Source organism: Labrus mixtus, chromosome 14 (genome assembly GCF_963584025.1).
Source record: "Labrus mixtus chromosome 14, fLabMix1.1, whole genome shotgun sequence".
Classification (NCBI taxonomy): Eukaryota; Metazoa; Chordata; class Actinopteri; order Labriformes; family Labridae; genus Labrus; species Labrus mixtus.
The window spans coordinates 11,878,206-11,901,961 of record NC_083625.1 but is presented as its reverse complement, the minus strand read 5'-3'; the positions used below and the strand labels follow the sequence as shown (position 1 = coordinate 11,901,961).

The following is a 23,756-nucleotide window of genomic DNA, read 5'->3' as shown; positions in this document are numbered from 1 at the left end:
TTTCAACGACTCCATTACATTGATTTTTATTGCATTATTGGCATCCACGTACTGCAACCATTTACTCAGTGAACCCTAATGAGTTACTGACAGCTCCACTCTTTTCTTTCTCCTCCACTCCCAGACATCCCCGACCAGGTGATCCGGGTGTTCAAGGCTGATCAGCAGAGCTGCTACATCATCATCAGCAAGGACACTACAGCCAAGGATGTGGTCGCCCACACTGTCAATGAGTTCGGCCTCATCGCTGCACCTGAGACCTACTCCCTGTGTGAGGTGTCAGTCAGCCCCGAAGGAGTCATAAAACAACGCCGCCTTCCCGACCAGCTCTCCAAACTGGCTGATCGGATTCAGCTCAACGGCAGGTAAGAGACTTAAGAATCACACCTGTGTCGTATATCATGTTCTGAAAGGATCTAATACCAAGGAATTCAAGCGCTTTCTGTACTTTTAAGGATTTCAAGATTCATCCCCCTTAGCTCAAAATAATGTGGTCCCAAATGTCACAGGTTTGAGTTTTTCTGTTACTGCAACTTACATTACCCAAGGAGTCATAGAAGAATACTTCAATGAACCATGAAGCAACCCTATTCCATGTTCAGGGAGCATACTTTTCATAAAAAAGGGATGCACAGTGGAAATCTTTGGGAGAAAGCAGCTAGAAATGGAAAGCAGAATTTAAGATCTGCTGTAGACCTATTTCTGATTAAAGCTTGAACGACTAAACCAGAGCTGTGACCAACAGTTCTTGGACTGAAAGACATGGAAGGCTTTCCTTCCTTTTCAATTTTATTCCATCTCTGGGTTTCTTCATACTATTCAAGGCCATACAGTGCTCAGGATTTTGTACAACTCCTGTGAGCACTGCTCTGTTGATGGATTTTCAGCCATATAGTGTGCTGCATAAGAATTGAATCCTTTTCCACATCAATACTAGAAAAGATGCTCCATACCTCATATCACAGTTTGAGCCCAACTCGTCATGGACAACATATCTAAATGTATTAAATCTCAGAGAGAAGGGGGGTAGTCTTCAGTGTTGTATTACTTTTACTTTGCCTTTCTAAGGTATTAATACGTTTCTGATTAGATGGATCAAAGTAGCAGGGCTGGAGAGAGTATGAAGCAGGATTCAGGACTGTAGTCTAGTTCAGTGTAAATAAATCAAGCAGTGTTAACCTTAAAAAAGGATAGGACAAATGTTTAGATGTTATGCAGAGCAGAACACAAGCTGTTAGCCTTTCTGTGATATATTGTCTGACTCCTTTACACCAAATCACCATTATCACCCTTTTTTTAGATTTCTGGAAGTAGCAGACACCTTGTTAGACTGTCAGTGATACCCTATTTAGAGATAAAAGTTTGTAGGACATGAAGGAGAAATTGACTGCAGCCACAAAGTCTGCTTTAAAACAGCCGTTCTGTCGGTTTTTCCGGTTTTTTTTGTGTTTTTTTTGCCCTCTCTCCCGGTCTCCTGTGGTCCCTCATCAGTCCCCTCCCAACTAGGTTAGCATGAATATTTCATCCTCTGTCAGGGGCGGAGGCCTCAGCAGACAGCATGGCATGTCTGGAATTATTCATACACACACTCACATGCACACACAGGCACGCACATTGAGATATATAGATACAGACGGCCTCCTTCTTATACACGGTCACACATTGCTCACAGACTGTATAGACATGTATAGACTCACTCTGTTCACTGATTCTGTGCACATTAATCCACACACAAATTCTAAATGAACACACACTCATTCCTTGTCTGTGTTTTTGATGGATGACGGAGCTGTACGGGAGAACATTGGTATTCTCTTGTGGGATAGTGGGTTGGTTAAGCTGTTGAGGTGTGAGCAAGCGTCTTTAGAAGGCTCCTCTTTGTCGCCATACATTTCTATTGTATGGATGTATACATCAATACAAATCACTTGTCTGTGCAGACAGTTTATTTGGTTGACCATTATCCTGACAATCATTTTATCGACACACTCTGTATGGATATGTATATAAAGTATCCTGCCTCCTCCTCCCCCTCCCCATCTCTGTGCTGCTGAAGATTGACAAAGGTCATAAAGGAGACCAGAAAGCCAAAAAGCAAGCCTTGATCACACTCATAAAATACGTACAGTCAGGATCTACTATGCTTCATAAACCCACACAACCCACACAAGGCTATTATCAATGGCTTAGTTCCAGTAAATGATTGGTAGTTTGCTCTATTTAGCACCACTATGTTCATCATTTGTTTAGTCTCTACTCCTATTATAAGAGATTATTTGTGGTTCTGTTTGAGTCATGAGCCCACAGTTTTTAGCTATAATTTTAATTTCCTTTAAGGATTGGTCAAATGCTTCCTCCCCTCTTCTCTCATCTCTTCATTTCTCTTCTCCTTTCCTCTTCTCTGTTTCAGACTCCACTTCTTTTGTCTGTTTCTCTCCCTCTTCCTCTTCTCTTACTTTCATTACTGTTCTCTCCCCTTCTCTCATCAGTTGTTCTCTGTCCTCTGGTCTGTTCTCGTCTTGATTCTCATTTCTCTGCTCTCATCTCGTCTGCTCTTGTTTACCTTTGTTTTCGCTACCCTCGTCTGCTCTCATCAGCTCACCTTATCTCTTGTCTACTCTCCTCTGATCTCTTTTTTTTTTGTCCACCCTGCTTTCATCCCCTCTCTTCTTATCTTACCCCTTCTCCCATCAGTACTTCTCTAATAATGATAATGAAACAGGATCTCAGCAAGTCCCAAACGTGTAATTTCAGCCTTAAACAAATGTGTAGGTTGTGTTTTGTTCACTGGAAATCTGTCTTCTGTTTTATCTTAAATGTAATGTAAATAGTACTTCTCATCAAACATCTCCGCTTGGTAGTTGCTCCTCTCACCAGAGTAGCCGGTAGCAATTTAGAGTCACATCCATGCTAACACTTTGCCCTTGAGTGCTGTTGTCCTGCAAGCCGCTAAGGTGCTTCATCGGTAGACGACCACATTACAGCTGCATTAGAGAGCAAGTGGTGAGAGGAGGGATATTAGATTTATAAACACAGAATCACATAACAAGGTAAAAAAGAGACATCCTGCTGCTGGAAGCTCTCCCAGAAAATGTTGGAGATCAAGTCTGAAGAAAAATGGCTTCTTTTCCCCCCTCTTACTCATGCACTTTCCATTTTTCTCACCTCCCTTTTTGCTGAGAGGCCCTCTTTCCTTTTGGACCCCAGGGTCAAATATTGATGCGATCTATCAATAACATTGCTGTATTTTTTTTCCCTGCGCCCAAACACATCTTCTGAAAATGTTCCTCTTTAAAATGAAATGTGATAAATATTCAAGGGATTTATCCTGAACATTTTAACAAGTGCAAGAAGTTCAAGCTGGCTGATTTTTTTATTTTTTTTTAAAGAAAGTATTTTACACTGTGCATATAGTGTCTTCTTTGTTCTTATTGACAGTATTGTTTTAACCCCGGCAGCTTTCATATGACAATTAGTCCTTTTCTTTTGTGATCTGAAGGATTTCTGTTACTCAAAACATGTGACCAAAGACGACTAAAAAAATGATGTAAAAAACGTGACAGATCTCTTGTTCCTTAATATATTGCAGTAGGTTGTGATTGAATGTGTCTGACTCAACAGCAGGATCAGCAAAAGTGTAAATGAGCAAACAATTTCTGATTTGTTGAAACAAGATCCCAGTGAAAAACTCAGAAATGATTAGTTTTTGAAGTTTATGGCGATCTTTCAGCTATCACAGTTGGTCCTCTTTGCCTCTGCTCTCCCCTCTTTAGATACTACCTGAAGAACAACATGGAGACTGAGACGTTGTGTTCAGACGATGATGCTCAGGATCTCCTCAGAGAGAGTCAGATCACTCTGCTGCAGCTCAGCACCATGGAGGTTGCCGCCCAGCTCTCCATGAGAGACTTTGAGCTCTTCAGGAACATCGAGTCCACAGAGTATGTCGCTTCTAACATTTTTATTGACATATAGACCTGATGTAGAAGTTTAAAGAGTTACTATCTGGAGAAGTCCGTTAACATTACTTTCCTGACATGTTCCCCAGGTACGTGGATGACTTGTTCAAACTAGACCCATCCATGGCGAGTGGTAATCTGAAACAGTTTGAAGAGGTGATAAACCAGGAGACCTTCTGGGTCGCTACAGAGATCCTGAAGGAACCCAATGCCATGAAGAGGATGAAGACCATCAAACACTTCATCAAGATCGCCTTACACTGCCGGGAGTGCAAGAACTTCAACTCCATGTTCGCTATTATCAGGTGGGCTAGCTGAACAAGGTGTCTGAAGTGTATTTTCCCACAATACATTAAAAAGATAAAGTAGGAAAAACTGCCATGAAACAACGTCGGAAAACGTCTTCAAACATTGTTAAGCCATTCTTAAATGCAGTATTAGATTACATTGATAATTCTGAATCCTGTAGAGTCTCTCCATAGCGAGCAGAGACAGATTTAGTGCTCAGCTGTTCATCTTCTGTCACACATCCTGACGATGATTCATCTTTTCTTATTGTTTCATTCTGCATGTACGCTAACATTTTTGGAGCTAAGACGGTCAACAGGGCCTTGAGAGGAAATCACTCAATAACACCACTTCTTAACTTAATGTTTTTTTATTTACTGATGCAACCGTGTCCAAGTCCTGCTACAAGACACTTTTTACTCTCTTATGATCGACATCTAATCCATATTGATGGGATATTCTCTGCAAAATAACTGCATCTTCTATATAAATTCAAACACACAACAAGCAGTTCTCCAGTAAATATCACTTTAGCTGTATCTTGAGAAACGGAAGAGATTCAAGTGTCTGTGATATGACCTACTTTCACCAGGGATCCATGTTGAGTGAGTCTGGCTTTATACTTAGCTGTCTTCTTGACACATCCCATTGAGGTCCAGACTCACAGTTCAAGGATCTGGGCAGTATGGTGACCCTCTGTTCACTGCTGTAACAGGCACTTTAAAACAGAAGTGTCTGACCTCCACGTCCCTTTTTACACGCCTCCTCACAGCAGGACTTCTCTGAACATATGGCTCTCTGATGCGTAACCTGCCTGGTGACAGGGGCATTGCTGCTGCTGCTGCTGTGCTTTGAGTGTGTATGTGTGTAAAGGCAATACAACAATGCAGGGTTTCCCGTAGCCTTTAATAGAGGACACACCCTGCTCTGCTCTCATGAAATAACAGTATTTATCAGTCACATTAAATATGCAGGAGGGGCTGGATTTGTTGTGAATGGGGTTGGATGTTTAAAAAAGGGAAAATGATGGATGGATTCATTGAAAATAAAAGTATTGGAAATTCTGATGATATAAAAACCAACCAGACCTGATCACCACTTACTGTAGATTACTAACTTTTACAGAAAAACAAACACAAGCACCTGATTGATCACACATTCCTGTGGTCATCCTGACATTATTATGCAACTTCTTAAGATTTGGTAACTAACAATGTTAGGCCAAGATCACCAGCAAACAGAGGAATGATACAGAGAGGAAAATCCTCTCTTTGGAAATATCACCAACAAAAAAGAAAAGGTTAAACATTCAGGTTGTAGATGTAGAGTTGATGAGCGAAGTTGTAAGGGACAAGAACAGAAAAGATAATGAAAGGAGAAAGCAGAAATGCATGCTCTGCCATTCATAATTGTCTTCTGTCTGAATGAGTCTGCTCAGAGATGATTTTGCCTCAAGGGGTCTCCTGCTCAGGATCATGGACAGCTTGCTAACTGAAGCTCAAAAAGACATCAAGCAAATGTCAGTGTAGGGTTTTTAAAGGAGGATATCCATTGAACATTCAAACTAAAACTACCATTTTCTCCCTCTCTTGTGCCTCCTTGTTTCTACCTCTATCTTTCCCCTCCATTTATCTCTGTCTCTCTGCCCCCCAACCCCTCTCCCATCCTACCTTGCACCTTTTTTTTTTTTTTTTTTTTTTTTTTTTTATTCTTCCCCTCCCTCAACATAGCGGTCTGAACTTGGCACCGGTGGCACGGCTGCGCAGCTCTTGGGAGAAACTGCCCAGCAAATATGAGAAGCTGTTCGGGGACCTGCAGGATGTTTTCGACCCGTCCAGGAACATGGCCAAGTACAGAAACATCCTGAGCAGCCAGAGCATGCAGCCACCCATCATCCCACTGTTCCCAGTGGTCAAGAAGGATCTCACCTTCTTGCATGAAGGTTTGTATGCAGCCCAGAATCTCTGTGTGCTTTTTTTTGGTGTATTATCCACTAAAATATCGCTACATTTCTTTTAAATGGGCCATTTCTGAAACTTGACATGTCATATAGCACAGTTTTACATCTCCTACTTCCTCTGTGCTGTTTTGAAAGGTCAAGTCGAATCTTACTCAGGAGGTTTACTTCTGCTTTAAGGGCTCAAAAGTGTCAAACCGGACTTCTCTTTAACAGTTTTCTTTTAAACGTACGGCCATGTTAGGAATTGAAGAGAAGGTTCCCTAATTGTGCAAGTTACAGATAATCTCAAACCGCTCCATGTGACTCAGTATGAAAGAAAGACACTTTGATCTCCTGGGGACGGACTGACAAGACTAAGACCAGAACAAGCGGATTTTAGCTTTGAAGATTCAGCTTAGAAATACTGTTTGAAAAATTGCATCTTGCAAATGTCCCAACATATGAATCATTGATCTCCTTTACAATTTGTTCAGCTGACTCTATAATCACTGTTCCCTGGGTCTGTGTGCGTGTCTGTTTGTCCTCTCAGGCAATGACTCCAACGTGGACGGTCTTGTAAACTTCGAGAAGCTGAGGATGATCGCCAAGGAGATCAGGCATGTGGTGCGGTTGACGTCAGCCAACATGGACCCTGCACTCATGTTCAGACAGAGGTTGGTTGTTTTAATAAAACAAGTCCTGAAACATTTCAATGTAAAGATGTACCAAATTTCGGCTTTAACTTCAATCTGTTTGGGCCAATATCACAGATTGAGTGACTTCAGCTGTTTAAGAGTACATGTAATTAACTCACTCCTATGGGGGCTTTAGTTTGCATAATTAGGTATCACAAAACTCTTTAACTTTAAGAGGCTGATTTGACATAAATTTACATTTTGTAGCTTTTTGTTTGTAGCACAGAAATCATCAGATAATATCAATGAATGCTTAGTTTTCATTTCCTTCCAACATAAAGGCCGTTTTTTGTGGTCTTGTATGTGAAACAGAATATTTGAACTGTGAGTACTTTTGAAACAGACTCCTTTTCTTAGCCAAACTGTAGAAAACTTTCACTTCTCAGTCAGAAGCATGAATGCAGAGAGGACATAGTATTGTATATTACAGGTTGTAGAAAGATAACCTAAAGTAACTAAAGTAAAATATCAAATCCAGCAAAAAATGGAACAACAGCATCAAGCCTCCACCTGCCAGCCTGGATTCTTCAGCATCAGGATCAGGCACACACACTTGAATGTCAGGTTCAATCAATTCCCATTCACTTTCTGTCTGGTTCACAGACTTTGTGGGTTTGATTGCATTCCTCTGCTGAGACGTAACGGCACAAGGACATGAGGCATGGATCGACTTGAAGTGAAGAGGAATTGATGCCAACCACAGAGTGTATTTGTTACCACCCAGTTTGTGTGTTTATCACAGTCTGTCACTGCTGCGGTGCATGACTGCCCCCTGCAGGCACTCCCTTCATACTGCAAACTGTCAGAGCAGATCTTTTTTCACAAGTCTTTTGTTTCAAAATGTCAGTGTCATATCATGAAGACAAAAACGGTTTAAAAAAGGTGGCACAACAACGTGTTTTCATGCAAACACTCCCACACACTGTGAAGGTTGATATGGGGAGATGTCCTACGTCAAGTGTCCTCCCATCTTCAATCATCATTACTGTTTGTTTGTTGTGGCATGACCTCGACATAGTCTTGTCCACCCCCGACCCCCTGAACTTGTCTCTAAGTCACGCTTCAATCTTCACGCCTCTCGCTTGCAGGAAGAAGAGGTGGAAGAGTTTAGGGTAAGTTTGTCCTGGAACCAGCAGGAGTTAAATCCACCCTGCATCCCCACCACCATCAGCCCTGCATGCCCCATCCCCCCCCGACCCCCTCCCTTACTTTATCCAACTGTACATGTGTCTGCCTGTGCTTGTATGTAATTAACCCTCCCATTTGAAGTACCCATTCACCTGAACCATACTCAAGTCCATCTTTGACCAAACCATTGTTTGCTCTGTTCATGAGGTTGTATGTTTGAGTCATATAGTAGCTTTAAACAAACCAAGTGTTTGTTCTTTCTCAACACGATGATGTAGTGACAGCTTGAGAGTGAAGGGAACAGGTTTCTTGCATTTAGTGAGAGTTCAAGTTGAAATGTATTGTCATTTCTTATAGTGTGTTCTACTTTAGACAAACTCATTGTGCAGACAACACAAACAAAAACAAAGCAGGTTATAGAGAGTCTACTTGTGAATCATCAATTTTGGATAATAACTTCAAAATAAAAGCAGTAAACGATCTAAATATAAAAAAAAATAACCTGACCAAACAATCCTGTTTTAAGGTTTAGTACCTGAGAACATTTGATGATATCACATAATCTCCATCAGCAGAACAAGTTTGATATTTACAGATACTATTTGACTCAGGTCGTTTGTGTGTACTTATCTGCATCTCAACATAATAATCCCCATATCGACTCTTGTGCATCTTTTGTTTTCTAACCCTTTTTGCCTCCATCTGACAGAATGTTCTGCTGTTCTGTCTGTGATAGCATGGCACACCAGAGACAGCTGCCTCCTTCCTCCCCCAGTTTGCATGGTCTTGTTTGAAATGCTATGCTATTAAAGGCAGATGTTCCGATTTTAAAGTAAAGGAGAAGTTTGATGAGAGAGCAGATGTGCTGGGTTTTTTTATACTGATTGTTGTTCTTCCCTTCCTTCTTTCAACCTGCCTTCTTGTTTTCTGTCTGTGTACTTTTATATGTGTTACTTCTACTCCTCTCTTATGTTGATGTATCTCCCTCTTTTACTCCTTGTCCTCACCTCTTGAAATTCCCTCCTTTTCCCATTGTCAACCTGTTTCTGTTTTTCCTTCTCCTCAACTCTTCCTCATTTTTTCCCCCTTATCTTATTCGTTTCTGTATTTCCTCATGATATTCATCTCCTTCCTTCCTTCCTCTCCTCTTCTTGCTCCCTCTTTCTTCCCATCATCAGGTCTCTGAGTCAGGGCAGCACCAACTCCAACATGCTGGATGTGCAGGGTGGAGCCCATAAGAAGCGAGTACGTCGCAGCTCGCTCCTCAACGCTAAGAAGCTGTACGAGGACGCTCAGATGGCTAGAAAGGTGAAGCAGTACCTGTCCAACCTGACGGTGGAGGCGGACGAGGATAAACACCAAATCATGTCCCTGCAGTGTGAGCCGTCCTACAGCACCTGTGAGTAACGCAGAACTCTTCACACTTGAAGTGCTGGGGTAGGAGTCTGAATAAAAGTCAGAATTATATATTTCTGTGCCAGGACAATAAAAAGTACACTAGACTACAGTAGCTTCAACTTAAAATAAATGTATCTCTAAACTTTTAAAAGTTTAAAGCTGTAAAAAGAAAAAGAGGGTTAGTTTCATTTTAGAAATACTCAAATATTGACTTCAAACCAACGAAGAGCTGCCACTTCACTGGATATCTGACAGAACACACTGTACTGTTCATGAGTTTAATTTGTCAAACTCGCTTGCACTGCCACCTAGTGTATTTGAAAATGTCTTGCAGAGAATAACAGGAATTAATACATCAACAAACTTGTAGTTCCATTAGAAGGTTTTATATTTATTTTGCAAACCATCTGAAGAATACAACATGCACACAGTACTGTTTGTTTGTTTGTTGTAGGTAGTTGTTTTGTTGTTTTTTGTCAGACGTAACCTTATTTTGAATTAATTTCCTCAATTTGGTTATATCCCATTGTGCCAAAATTTCTTCTTTTTTTCCAGCTGAATTAAATCATGGTATTGTTGGTACATCACAGCTGTAATAGTAGTAGTCTAAAGTAATTTTTTTAAATATTGTTTGATATGATCTTACTTTTGATGACTGTAAACACACCTTCTTCATGGTTTCTGCTAATGTCCAATAGATTTAGAAGGGCATGAAGAACTGGATTAGAATTTTAAGCTTTGGTAGGTTTCATATATTAACTGATTAAACAAAGAGCTGAGAGATATTGTATTGAGATGTTATTTTGTCTTCTCCTTGTGTGTCTGCAGTATCAAAAAACTTGAGTGAAAGACGCGCCACAAAGTCAGACATGTCTCCGGTGTCTCTGCGCTCGGCTCTGCCTTCAGGGAAAACCCAGAACAGGGTGTCGCAAGTCCTCCAGGTCCAGGTCCCACTGAACCCGCTACGAAAGAGGAGCACTGCCAAGGACATCGGAACATCTAGTTAGTACACCCCTACCATACTGTTGATGATGATGACGATTGTCTTTATTATTATTATACTTCTTGTAGTTTGATTACATTCTCTAAGCTCTCTTTAATCATTCCATCTTCAGTGTCAGTGTTAATATATATCAATATTATTAGTGATTGGAATTTCCTACAATAGTTATTAAAGGCATGTAAACCTAAAATACTACATGAAGATACTTTATATGCAATTTTACACAATGGAATATCCTTAGAAAAGAAAGAAAACCTACATTTCCTATTTCTGTTTGGTTACAGGAATAAAACCAGCAGAGTCCTCGGTTACTGTGGTGTAACCTTATTTCATTATTTCTCTTCCAGACTCCAACTCTCCCCAGGTGGTAAAGAAACCTCCGGTGACTTCTTCAGAGGAGTGGAGCACAAAGAGACCGTCTGATGACACCGTCTCCACCATCTCCTCTCTACACTCCAGCCCCACGGTGTCGCCGCAGGGCTCCCCTCGCAAAGGTGCGCCGCAGAAACAGTTTTTTTTACTCTGTGTGCTTTGATCCAAGGAAGGTCAGCCGAGGTGATAAGTTCTCCTAGTGGAGATCAAGTGATAAAAGTCACCTGAAGGCAGAACTCTGAAACATGATGATAATCTTACTGAATTACTCTGAAATCATGTCACCGCTCAATCGTCTGGAAGGGCCGGTTTTTTGGTTTATTTTCCCTCCTTGATATCTTTTAAGAAAAAATATCTCTTTTAAATGTGTTCATGTGTTTTTCATAGATTTTTGATAGTATTTTAGGCACCCTGTGACTTTGATCTCCATGTTTCTGTCTCTCTTTTTAGTTGGTGGAGTGGCCAAGTCCCACAACTCCAGCCAGATGAACTTGTCGGGATCCTCTTCGTCACTCACCAGTGACGTCAGCACAAAGGCCGGCACTATCAGCCTGCGCAGCTACGGCATAGGTGGGGCTCTCCTCCACAAGAGGATCCTATTGATGACCAGACAGCACAGCCGAGAGAGCAGCAGGGAGAGAGAGAATCAGGCAGCAGAGGAGGAGAAGAACAGAAGAGAAGGGGAGAAGGAAACAGAATCAGTGCAGAGAGGCTTGATTCCTTCAGAGCAGAGGAGAGGGAGATCCAGGCATGGTTCACAGGGAGACTTAGGGCTTATAGTTCAGAGTGTGAGATCAGGGCAGGAGCATCTATCAGTCCACACAGGGTCCCGGCCCCAGTTAATGAGACCCAAACCCCCAGATTCCCCCATCAGGACGAAGCTAATGTCACCCTTCAGGATACTGAGGGAAAGGAGTCAGTCCAGGGAGAGGCTGATGACATTGAGACAACATGTGAATGATGGGGAAGGAACAGGAGATGTTGTGCAATCCTTACTCGAGGATGAGAGAGGAGGACAGGCAGAGCAGAGAGCCAGGAGGTCGGTCAGCCCAAACCCCTTCCTCTGGTTCTGTAGGGAGAGACACACAAGGAGAAAGACTTTCTGACAGAGAAACTGATTTATCCACTTATTTGCTGAGTAACATGAAGAAGAAGGGAAGCTAGTTTGCGGGAAAGTTTGCATCAAATGTCGATGATTGATTGTGTTCATTGTAAATCCGTTTCAGAAGGAAAATCTGTTTTAAGAGCCCACTTTGGAAGCATGAAAGCAACCTTTTGAATTTCTACCCACCATGAGCCATAGATAGAAAAACTTTCAGAAACTATTTCAATCTATTCTTCTGACATTTCACCGTTCACAAGATTGTCCAATATGTTGCAATGCCAACATATTTATCCCAGTAAGAAAGTGCACCATTATGATCCTGTTTTTAAAGCATTTTCACAAAAGTATGTGAACTCCACTTTCACATGAGTTCTTCGCCTAGGTTTTCTATGCGATGTCCTACTGTGGGGTGCTGGTTGTTATAATTACAATGTTCAAATGTTAAGTTACCCTGCAGTCAGAGTTCATTTGGTTCAGCAGGTGTTTGTATAATGAAGTGAAAGCTGTGATCTCAAAAGTGTCCATTATTGTCATTTGTTTTGTTTTGTAGTGTTAAGGTTTCTTACTGGATAAACAGCATTATTTGTAAGTTTGTGCTATAAAAAAAAGAGAACTGAAACTTCAGATGGAAGTTGTCTTAAACCTGTGGAGTTTTTTAATCATCTGGGTGCAGCGTGATTTGAAGTGTAGTGATGAAAAGAAGACTTGGACATGGTTTGCATAGAAAAGTCGTCAGAGCCATCTGAGGGTTAAGTGATCTACAGTTTTGCAACAGACACTTCAGTGTTAGTGTTTACATTCAAACACTGTTGGTCATCAGTCTATTTTCTTCTTCTTTTTGTATATTGTGTATTTGTATTTTGCCTAATTTAAAAAAAAAAATTCTTATTGTCCTTTCCTTGGTCCAGGTTACTCCCTCCTTCCAGCCGGTAAAGCAGACAACCTGTCAGACTCGAGTCACAGTGAGATCTCATCCCGCTCCAGTATCTGTTCAGTTGACTCAGTGCCAGCTCCAGGACTTGAGGATCGGTGTAGCAGCAGCAGGACCTGCTCTTCTTCTGCATCTAGTAATACTACAAATACAACCATGACATCTGCTGCAGTTCCTGAGAGCACAGCAGCCTTGCACTTAAATGCTGAATACAACCAGCCCAGCACAAGGTTTGCACCCTTCTGTCATAACAACATATTCTTTAGAAAATACAATCAATTACTTCAAGTGCACTTCAAAAACAAGGTTGGCTTTCGCTCACAAAACAGTGTCCCTGTGCAACTGAGGGACCTGGTGTCTCCTGAAACCAAACAGTACATTGCTATATAACAGTCATTTCCAAGGAGTACTCTAGCATACAAGTCCTTGGGGTTTTACAGATTTTTAATTATAATTTTGGCTGCAGTGTTTTGAAATAGGACAAGTTCCTTCTCATAATGGGATATCTAAAGTAAATAGAGAAAGATTACGTTCCATATCAAGAAGATATTTTGAAATTCCAGCACTTGTTTAAAAAAGCCAATAGAACTGAAAAGAACGTATGGTGTCTTCATTCTGTTTTATTGAATTTCTTTGTATAGTTGTCACTTAATCCAGTGTGTGGTCATTTTAGGGGAAAAAAAGCAATTATCCTAAACATCATGAGACAACTCCAGGACACATGTCCATTATTACTTTCTAATCAAATCTATGGTATCATGGGAGGTTTTTACTCCTGAAAGATATTAGACCCTATGTAGAAATAACATTGAGTCTAATCACAAGAAACAAGTCATGGATGGATGGGGAGTCCTCCGGTATGTTAGGACATGATCCCATCAACTAAGTAGAACACCAACAACTGCACCAATAAAAACTCTCTTGAGATCTTATAACTAGAAGAGTCACTAAGAAGGGAAGGTAATCTGTATGTGTCCTCTCCAGATGGGATTCAAAACACTGTAAAGGTCAATAGGATTTTAATTACCCCCCCATCATACACACACACACACATACTTTTGAGGCCACAGTCCCATTCAGAAGTTCATAATGATCAAGATGTGAAATTGCACTGTGTAAATTCACTCTTCTGCATTTATGAAAGCTCATTTTCCTAGTTTATAGGGAAACCTGTTAGCTCCTATCACACCCATACCTTCCTAAAAATTAATAGGTATTAGAGCAGATATTCTCCCCCCAGCTGTGACTGAAGCCTCAAACCACAAGGGCACATTCACACTGAAACAGTAAATCGTCAGAAACCTTCCCGGTGGCCTACAAGAGCGAAGACACCCCTCGCGCACACGCTCTGCTCTCTCAAATTGCTCCTCCAGCTGGATTCCAATTATGTCCTTTCTCATTAAAGCTCACAGAACTGGAAGTCGTATAACACGGCAGCTTTATTTTTTATTAGATTCCAACAGTTACTGCCCCCTCCTCTCTCCCTCTTCAATGTATCGGTTTTCACGCAGTAGGCTTTTTTAATCTGGCCGAGTAAACAACACACCTGTTTTTTATTGTCTGCTGTTTGTTTATTGTTCCTCTATGATCGGGCCGCTCTGTCTCACAAAGTGGAGACTATAAAATATCTCCAGACGCAATAATCGGTCTGATTCTCTGATATCACATTACCTCGCCAGCCTTGCTGTATAACACGGGCCTGTGTATGAAATATGGCTCAGTTTCATTGAGTGGCTTGTTTGTCAAGTAAAACCATGACAGTGAATCAAAGTGTTAGTTTATGAAAAGCAGCCAAGGGGAAAAACTTTTTGGAGAAGCCAGACGTGGTTATTCATCATCAAGGACCCCTGTCAAAATGCTTGTTTAGTGATTAAAGTGTACAGACGAGGCATAAGCTTTAACAGCTGAACATTCAGAGTGACCTCATTTTACTGGTGATACAACAAAAACCTTAGAGAATATTGTATACAGACAACATGCAGCATCTGTGTTAGATTGAACTTTATCTGGTTCTGATTTGTCTTGATTTGTTAGTGTTGACTCTCCGACCTGTCTGTCCTCCATCCAGCAGCTTTTTAATCCATATTGAACCTCCACCTGTGCCCTGTTCTCCCTCTATCTCACTACTTATGGTCAGATCATTTCAGAACAAGTTACTTACAACTTGGCCCTAAATAAGACACCTCTTTCTCTTTGTCTTTAAAGTTTGAGGCTTATGTCTCTACTTCTCCACCAGTCTCAGCTTCATGTACTTGTACACTGAATTAACGTATGATAAATAGTGTAGTAACATGCACTCATATCCCAATCTGCTTTTCATTTTTTATTTATTTTATATAAAATTATGTGGCATATAAATGAATACAAACACCATAATGCATAAAACCTGAGCTAGTTTCAACAGTATTCCATAAATGGCCTCAACATTAGTCACACAACAGACAGAATGATACACAAACTCAATTAAGACATCCCTCTGCTTCATTTTTGTAAAGGTTTTTGTATTGATTTTTTCAGCGTAAGCATCAATGTTAATCTATTCACTTTGACGCTTTTTTCACAGCAGTTCCTCGTCCTTGGCCCGGGGATATGTAACACGAGCCTCCACCTTCACCTCCTCCACCTCCACAGAGGAGCTGACCCCGGACCACACCTCTCTGGACTCAGTGGCAGACAGTGGCCGAGGCAGCTGGACTTCCTGCTCCTCCAACTCCCACGACTCCTTCCAAAGCCTCCCCATCTCCTCCTGCCGGCCCTGGGACCACGGCATTCACGGACACCCGCTCTCCCTCCCCCACACGCACCTGGGCACTTTCAAGCACACGCAGCTGGCAGGGCCAATAGCGGAGGTGGAGGCCGCTGCAGCCGCTCACACCTGGACAAATGAGGACTCTTCTGTCAAGCATCACTCCAGAGACTCCAGCTCAGATCTGTCCAATCAGTCGCGGCAGAGCTGGGCGTCATCCAGCTCGCTGTCGGACACCTATGAGGGGAATTATGGGACGATAAAGCGGAGAAACACCACGGAGAACCCCTCCTCTCCCACCAATGAGGAAGGAGGGCAAAGCACAGACCCTGTCTACAAAACGGTGACGTCAAGCACAGAGAAGGGCCTGATAGGTGAGGGCTCGGGCTGAGGTTTTGATAAACAGTGGTCAACTTTGTCTCCGCGTGTGTGAGTGTCAGTTTAGGAATGAGTGGATCTAAAGATAGTTACAGTAGAAAACATTATTCCCCTTTACTCAGCCGGTTAAATTAGTTCAGCTGTTGTTAAAGCCAATGAGTTCAGCGTGCTGTTGCGAGGCACGCTCTTACAGTATAGCTAACCGATAGCAAATGCTGCATTTGAATATTTCTGAGATCTTAGGCTAAGGATTCACACAGTTATCATTCGAGACAGGGTAGGCATAAGTCTGACCGGAGTTAAGGAGCTAGGGAAGAAGCCAGGGAGTGTCTTTAGGATCCCCAACTTTAGTCTAATGGTTATCTATAAGACTGCATTTCCTAGTTCCTTTCCTAGTGGTCTCTTAGATTGTTCCTACTTCCTAGAGGATATCAAAACTTTTTGATAAATACGAGTTGTAGAGGACTATTTAAGACAGTGTTTTTGCAGTAACGATTCAACTACTAACTGTTTCTATAATTAGATTGACGGGACATTCATATGCAAAAGTTTAAATAATCGATCAATCGTTTGAGTCTAAGCTTTTAAAATATATCTCATGGAAATAGACAATTCTTATTTAGTAAAAAAAAAAAACTTGTTAACTCTAAGCTGGACTTTTTCTACTTTCTTCGTCACTTTAAGAACCAAACGATTAATCCATTATTCCGATAAACGACTGACTAGTTATGAAGTCATGAAATTGTCAAATATGGCTCTAGTTGTTTCTGTACATGCCGCAGCCATCCATCTCATTGATTTAATTTGTTTCCTTTTAATTTTCCAAACACTTTGCTGCATGTGTAGTTGTTTATCCTGTTCATGAAAACACCACATTGATTTGATTTTTTCATTATTATCTTTTGTTTCTGCCCTCCTTCACATAACTCCTCACCTACCTCTTTTTTTTTTTGTTGGAAACTTCTTTACCCCCTTCACTCCTCATCTTTCACCCCTCCTCCTTCACTCCATCCCTCCTTTCTTTTGATCTCCACCTACATCCAGTGTATTGTATCACCTCCCCTGCCAAGGATGAGCGTTATCGAGCTCCCCCTCCCACCCCTCCAGGCTACCAAGGTCTGGCTCTGGGGGATCTCGGCCTCACAGACGGAGTCGTAGGAGGGCCAGGAGGTCTCCTCCCCAGGCCTCCTCACCTCAGACCTCCAGACTACAGCGTGGCGTTGCAGAGGAGCAAACTCCTGCAGAGCCCCGGAGCAGCAGGGGGTCTGGCTGAGGCTCGGAGGCTGGCTGCTAACCATCATCTCCAACAAGAGGGCCGAACTGGAGGCTCCATCCAGGACCACTCCAGACCGCCCAGCATCTGCCTCCCAGCACAGGAGCTGGCTGACAGTGAGGAGGGTACGTCTTCAGCAGCAGTCTAATGATTTAACTGAGAGTAAACAAAGTCATGGTTCCCTTAACTAACAATCTAACACTTCAACATTACATTTCCTTTTAAAGCTGATTAATGAGGTCTGAAAACAAAAGAAGAGGAAAATAGAAAGATGTTTGTCTCATTTCTATTAAGAGACCACTGTCCTCTTCAAAGCAGTCTTCTTATGGGACCATATTCCTTACTGCTATGCAGTTAGCGGTATGACACTTTGTGTGATATGTGTCATTAGTATTCTTCAATATTAACTTAGTTGTTTGGCAGCTCTCTCAGAACAAAGCTTTAATAGGTTTACTCTTGCCAACTAGAAGCACTTATATTACTCATGTAATGTTTCTCCATCTGATTGCAGGTATTATAAGTTTGTTATTAAACACCTATAAACTAAGGGGGGGAGGGGTAGCATTAAGTACCGTTAAAACTGTAAGAAGCTTACAAAGCACAAGCACTTACAAATATTAAAAAATAAAATAAATAATTTGTAATACTCTGTAAATCAATCCATCAATTTTCTGCCTCTGAACCAGGATCAAGGTGCACTACTGTTATTTGATTATTGAATGTTTTTAATTACTCTTTTTGACGTACTTTAAACATGCTGTAATGATTCATAATTCCCACTGCTGTTAGATTATTCTTTCATACTTTGGCCGGCGACATGATAAATTGAATGAAATTGAATTCCATGCAGTATTAAATAGGTCTTTGAAAGTCTAAATTGAACTTTGTGAACCCTGCTGAAACCCTGTAAAAAAAAAAAAAAAAGTATCAAAGTATGAAATTCAGGATTTGTAGACATTTGTCCTCTCTTCTCTTTTCCAGATGAACAAGTGTCGGCAGTGTAGGGACCGTGACGTCACACTCACACACGGACCAAGTGGTGTTGATCAGGACTGAGGGAGCAGCCTGTCATTAGAGCACATTTCCCCCCCCCCCCTCCCTGGACCATAATGCACCTGTGTAGACCTGAGCAAGGGGGGTCGGTGTGACCTCTGACCTCCCAGGACTCGTACATTCACCTCTTTTTAAGCCCATTTCACAAAACAAAGAACAAAAAGAAGATTTTAGACTTTTTACATACTCTTGAACAAAGCTGGTTGACAAGCGTTAAAAAGGACAGAAGACGGAAAGAGTGATGATGATGTTGATGATGACGACGTCTCATGAGAAGAAGTCAGCCTCTTTGAAAACAGACCATGTACCTCCATTTTGCACTCCAAGCTCTCGTGTCTAAAGGTGTTTCGCTTTATAAAAAAAATAGTTTTAACATGTTGTACAGATAATGCTTCTTCTTTTTATTGACATCTCTGAGCTTTGCAAAGTTTTACATGAAATAGTTATGAGGAGCATGCAAAGGGATTCAAGTCTGTAGTCCATAGTGTAAGAATAAGCAAAGGTGTACATTTATTTTTTTGGTTATTGTTTGCAGTAAGCTCAAACAAAGATGAATGTTAAATGATGAGAGACACAGAAAGCAGATTTAACTTCTTATGAGGGTCTTTGTCTGGGCTTATCAGACCCTGGCACTGATGTTGTAAATCACATAAATCTTTTTTTTTTTTCACACCAACACATCAAATGCTGAAACAAACAGCTACAAAACCAACTTCATAAGAAAAGATACTTTCACCTTTGACTGAATTTTAGGTCAGGAAAGCCACATAGAGCCCCTAAACACAGTTTAACACAGTTTATCTAAAGAGAACTCCTGAAGTAGCAAAGTGCATGTTTGTTTGTGTTTACCACTTATTGGACTTTTCAGCTTTATCGACGAAAAGAGAGAGACAAACAGCATCTCTCAGGCAGTTCAGCGTCTCTGCCAACAGGCCGCCTCTCTTATTGCTCGTTCAGTCTGATGCGAGGTACTTTAGCGGCATGCTGCCTCCTGGATGTTCTATAAAAAACTGTATTATAACTTGTTTTTAATGAGCTGAAGAACAAATGCCTCGCTGCTTCCTGTAGAGTAAAACGTCGTTATTGCAGCAGCTATCATAAAAACAATAAATTAGCACTGTGTGGTCGCACAGCGTGCATGTATACACACACACACACAAACACACACATCATGAGATAAATTACAGTGTTTACACCGACGCTTACATGTTTTGTTTACAGTGTTTATTAGACTAGTTGTCTATTGATTTACAAGCTGAAATGTTGAAGCGTAATACTCCGGGTTTATTTGACCTTGTAAATTTGTTTATAATGCAGCAGGAATGTGAGATGCAGCATAAAAATTTGACAATGCGCTCAGTGTACCTCTCATATCGTTTTTGGTTTTTTTCTGCTTCTTATTTAAAAGGACGAGCAACAAAACAAGTCGACAGATCATGTGTTTATAACGCCTGGCTTGCATCTCCTTTCATGTGCATAGACAATTCTGTAGAATATTTAAAGGATTTGCTTGAAAATAGTTTATTTGTATTGAAAGCAGAAGAAAACGTGTACATTCTGAGTCAAGTTTAGGGAACATGGTGTTTTCTCTGCAGTGCAGCAGGGGCAGAACTGGAATCTTCTCTCCTTATTGTGTATCTTGCGCTCTGTGATGCTTCTTTTCTTTACTTTTGCCACACAAAGACTTGAAATGATTGATGCTAATATATACATGGCATATATATATATATAGGAATTTATACACAATTTTTTTGTTTCTTTGCCATAAATTAATTTGAACTGATCATGTATAGATGAGTACAGAGAGTCCTCTATAAAGGCTATTTTTAAATATTTTGTTATAAGAAATAACCCGAGGTTGTGATTGCCCCGTGTCGTCGGGCAGGAGTCTTTTAAGGAATTGATCCTAGTTTTTCTTTTCTTTTTGTGTGTGTGTGTGTGTGTGTGTGTGACTTGTTTTTTCTCCCCTCACACTCACTGTTGTTGGTGCCATTTCTGCTCTGTCTATAACCATAATTGCTGCTGTGTTTTGGGATATGACTGTGTGTGAATGTGTGTGGGTGTGTGTGTGTGTGTGTTGTGGAATTATATTTGTGAGGTTGAAATCAACATAGCCTTTTGTTTTTAATACCGTCTTGATTCAGCACATAAGGAAAGGCTCAGAAGTCATTTTCAATGAAAGCCCGTCTTAGCTCGCAGCTTTGATTACTCTTGCCTGCAGAACATTGGGCCCTTGTGGGACTCTTTTTTTTTTGGAACAAGACTATCTTCTTCAAACTCTGACTGGATGATTTAGAGGACTTTTTGACGATGTTTTTGATGACAGCTCAGTCTGTTTGAATTTAACACAACAAGCCCTGTCATGATGGTGACTATTATCTGGTGTCTCTCCCCTCAACACTGTCAGCTCTGCAGGACTCTTTGACCCTGCTTGACTCATATGATGGAGTTCACTGAATCCATTGTGACCCTAACCCAAGTCCCCTTTCTTTAATAACAATAGTAGAAATGTTGTTACAGACGGAGTCAGAAACTGAAAGCTACTTTTTTGTCTTTCCTCTTTTTTTGCACATCTGAATTCCTCAGATTCTTTACCGTAAATCAGTATTAATGTTCTGCACGGACGATTTAGAAAATAACTGAATATACAAACTGGCCCTTATGTCATGAATGTGATAGATTTTAGTCAGAGGAAACTCTGTTTTTATTTTACCTGGCCTGCTTTGAAATGTTTGGATGAGAGTGAAACATCAGGTAACACATTTAGCTTTTGTCTGTCTCTCCTTTAATGTTGTTGTTTCTCGGAGAAGTCCTAACTACAAGAAGGGTTGTTTTCATGGAGGATCTGGCAGTGAGCAGCTCTTGGCACTGTGAACGAAACTAGTCAGTGTTTTTTACAACGTTAAGACTGGAGAGGATAAACTTTACGTCTCTCGTAGCTTCTGAAAATATCTGCCTGATACTAAAGACCCATCCCCCCCTCTCATTTCTTCTCCTCGTCCTGCCATGTTTCCTGGAATGCAATAAGAGAGATGTGAATGTGTTTTGTTATTTAGACATCTTTTGGCATTACAGCAGAAATGCACAACAATAAGCTTCAATATGTGGTGAGTGTGCTGCACAATCTGTACAAAGAGGTATTATTAACTTGGTCTGTGGCTTAAAGTTTGCTTCACACTTCTCATAGCTGTTGTAACTTATGTCTTTTAGAAAGACAACATGATTTTGCTCGTATGCTTTTTATGTATTTTTTACGAGTGATTGTAAATAGTTGTTATATTTTTGTTTAAGAGAATGTTTGAAAATAAAAAAAGAACTTTTATTTCTCCAAGTCTACTGATCTGAATTTGGAAAATGAATAAAATGTAAACCAACTATTTGTGTTTTTATTGACGGCTGGACGTTATTTCACTCAAGAAAAACAAAAACTGGGGACGGGGTGGGTAGGTTCTTCAAAATTTTCATGAAAAAATGTCGACCGCAAACTTTTTTAAGAAGTTTCATGAAAAAATGTTGACCGAGAACCTGTAGAAAATATACAATAAAAAATGTTGATCACAAACTTTTTTGAAATTTTCATGAAAAAATGTTGACTGCAAATTTGTTCAAAATGTTCATGAAAAAATGTTGACCCCCGACCTGTCGAAAATTGTCTGCACATTTAAACCACTTAAAAAGCTCCAGGAACCAATCTTATTCTGTCTCTTAGTATCACATAGCCACTTAATGCCAAATGTCTCCACGGATATACCTCAACAACTTTCGGGTGTCCCCAGACTTTTTCCTCACAACCCACCATGAGGTCAACAATAATCAATTGAAGTGAAATATTTGATCGACTACCGAACTTATCACTGCAAAATTTGTCATAGACACTAATGATGAATTGTAATAACATTTGTGATACCTTAAGTTTCCATTTAGCACAGTCGTCATGTCAATACATTTTGGTTTACATCCTTCAACTGCGTGTCACAGCTGTAAGCAAATGTTAGCATGATAACACAGTAAACCAGTTGTTCCAAAATTTTTTCTGCCGGGCCCCCCTTTGGCAGATGAGGATAGTTTCAAGCCCACCCACCCCTTACCATGCATATCAACATAATTGAACAAAACACACTGTCAGTCACGCTCTATGCCCACAAATCCCTACATTTTCATACTACAGTAGCTGCAAAACGAACAGAATAGCAACTTCAGTATGACAACAAACTGAAACAGCTAACAATCCACTTTTAAAGCAGATGCAACTAAAAGTTATACAATAACATGAAGCTTCCAAATTTGTGATGCCTAGTGTAGATTCATCTGCCACAGGTTTACCTGGAAGGCCTCTCACAACATTTGACAAACTCCTGCGCCCCACTTTGCAAATCACTTTTGTAATATAAAGCATGTTGCTAACATGCTCAGCAGTTAGCTCCAAGCACTGAGAACAGCCTCTGTGAATCTGCTAGCTATAGGATGTAGACTTGAAGTCATGCTTATCAATATAACGATCAGTTTCATTTAACAATTTAATAGATATGCTACTAACTTGAATTTATGTCTTGAAATTTGTCACCACTATGTTTTGTGCAACAGGTTAGGGAAAGGCTTTTGTCTTGGCTTAATGTTTTTTTTAAAAACAACAATGTTTTCAGTGTAGTATCTACTTTTTTATTCCTTTGACCAATGAATCGCCACTCCACAGAAAAGGATCCTAATTTCTGCTTGCGTAACCGAGATGTTCTTAGTTTCATCCTCGCTATCTCTCCTGTTATGAAACTCTATGTCAGATCTGGTCAGAGTCATGCTGGCCTCAAGGTCATGAACTTTTTATAACTCATTAGAGGTTTACTGTCACAGAGAGAGTCAGGAAGTCATGCTGTTACCTCTGTGTGAATGTGTGTTAGAGGAAGAATACACCACCATATGTGTGTGTATACATCACTGGGTGCAACTTGTATGGGTCAATTGGTCATTGGATACTGCAAAGGCCATTAAAAGTCCCTTCCTAGCTCCCTATTTTTAAAGGATATACATAATAATGAATCGAATAGCACTCCAAAAGCTGTATCAAGGGAACTACATTTTTTTTTCCTGAAATAAGGTCGACATAAGTGCCAGAAAGTCTGACTTATTCAAAGGTGTTTATTGAACTTTTGCTCAATGTGAACTTCTTAAAGTCTCTGTTCTTTTCTGAGATAAAGTTATGGATTCTTACAGAGATGGGTCTGGATGGTGTAGGGGGTGAAGGGGCTGAGGTGTTTGTCGGGGGGCATGTTAACCAGCATGTTCAAAGAACTGGCCTCTCCACTTCAGAGAGAATATTCCAGAACGATGAGAGAAGTGAGGGTTCAGCTCCGAGTGGGATTCGAGTGGAAACGAGTCGAGGAAATTACACACAGCTTCAATTATACATCACAAAAGGGGAAAGAGCCCCACTGGATGGCAAATGTGGAAATGCTCGGGTTGTGTAATATGCTCCAGTGTGCGTGCGAGTGTG

General features: G+C 40.8%; 1 protein-coding gene across 11 annotated transcripts in view; it reads left to right on the top strand.

Moving 5' to 3' along the window:
• The window catches only part of LOC132988017 (rap guanine nucleotide exchange factor 6-like), a 141,831-nt gene extending 120,188 nt beyond the window's left edge, over positions 1-21,643 (top strand). For 5 of the 11 annotated variants that reach the window (XM_061055088.1, XM_061055087.1, XM_061055082.1 and 2 more), the window contains 14 exons: positions 125-365; positions 3,774-3,941; positions 4,049-4,264; positions 5,978-6,189; positions 6,737-6,860; positions 7,970-7,993; positions 9,188-9,408; positions 10,236-10,409; positions 10,758-10,904; positions 11,233-11,352; positions 12,796-13,048; positions 15,382-15,938; positions 16,987-17,340; positions 18,197-21,643. In XM_061055088.1, coding sequence (XP_060911071.1) covers positions 125-365; positions 3,774-3,941; positions 4,049-4,264; positions 5,978-6,189; positions 6,737-6,860; positions 7,970-7,993; positions 9,188-9,408; positions 10,236-10,409; positions 10,758-10,904; positions 11,233-11,352; positions 12,796-13,048; positions 15,382-15,938; positions 16,987-17,340; positions 18,197-18,219 — 2,834 coding nt within the window. In that variant the 3' untranslated portion in view covers positions 18,220-21,643. The remainder of the gene's footprint in view (positions 1-124; positions 366-3,773; positions 3,942-4,048; positions 4,265-5,977; positions 6,190-6,736; positions 6,861-7,969; positions 7,994-9,187; positions 9,409-10,235; positions 10,410-10,757; positions 10,905-11,232; positions 11,353-12,795; positions 13,049-15,381; positions 15,939-16,986; positions 17,341-18,196) is intronic. The other 6 variants (XM_061055090.1, XM_061055091.1, XM_061055085.1 and 3 more) reach the window with 3 other exon arrangements.
• Positions 21,644-23,756: the final 2,113 nt, after the last annotated feature.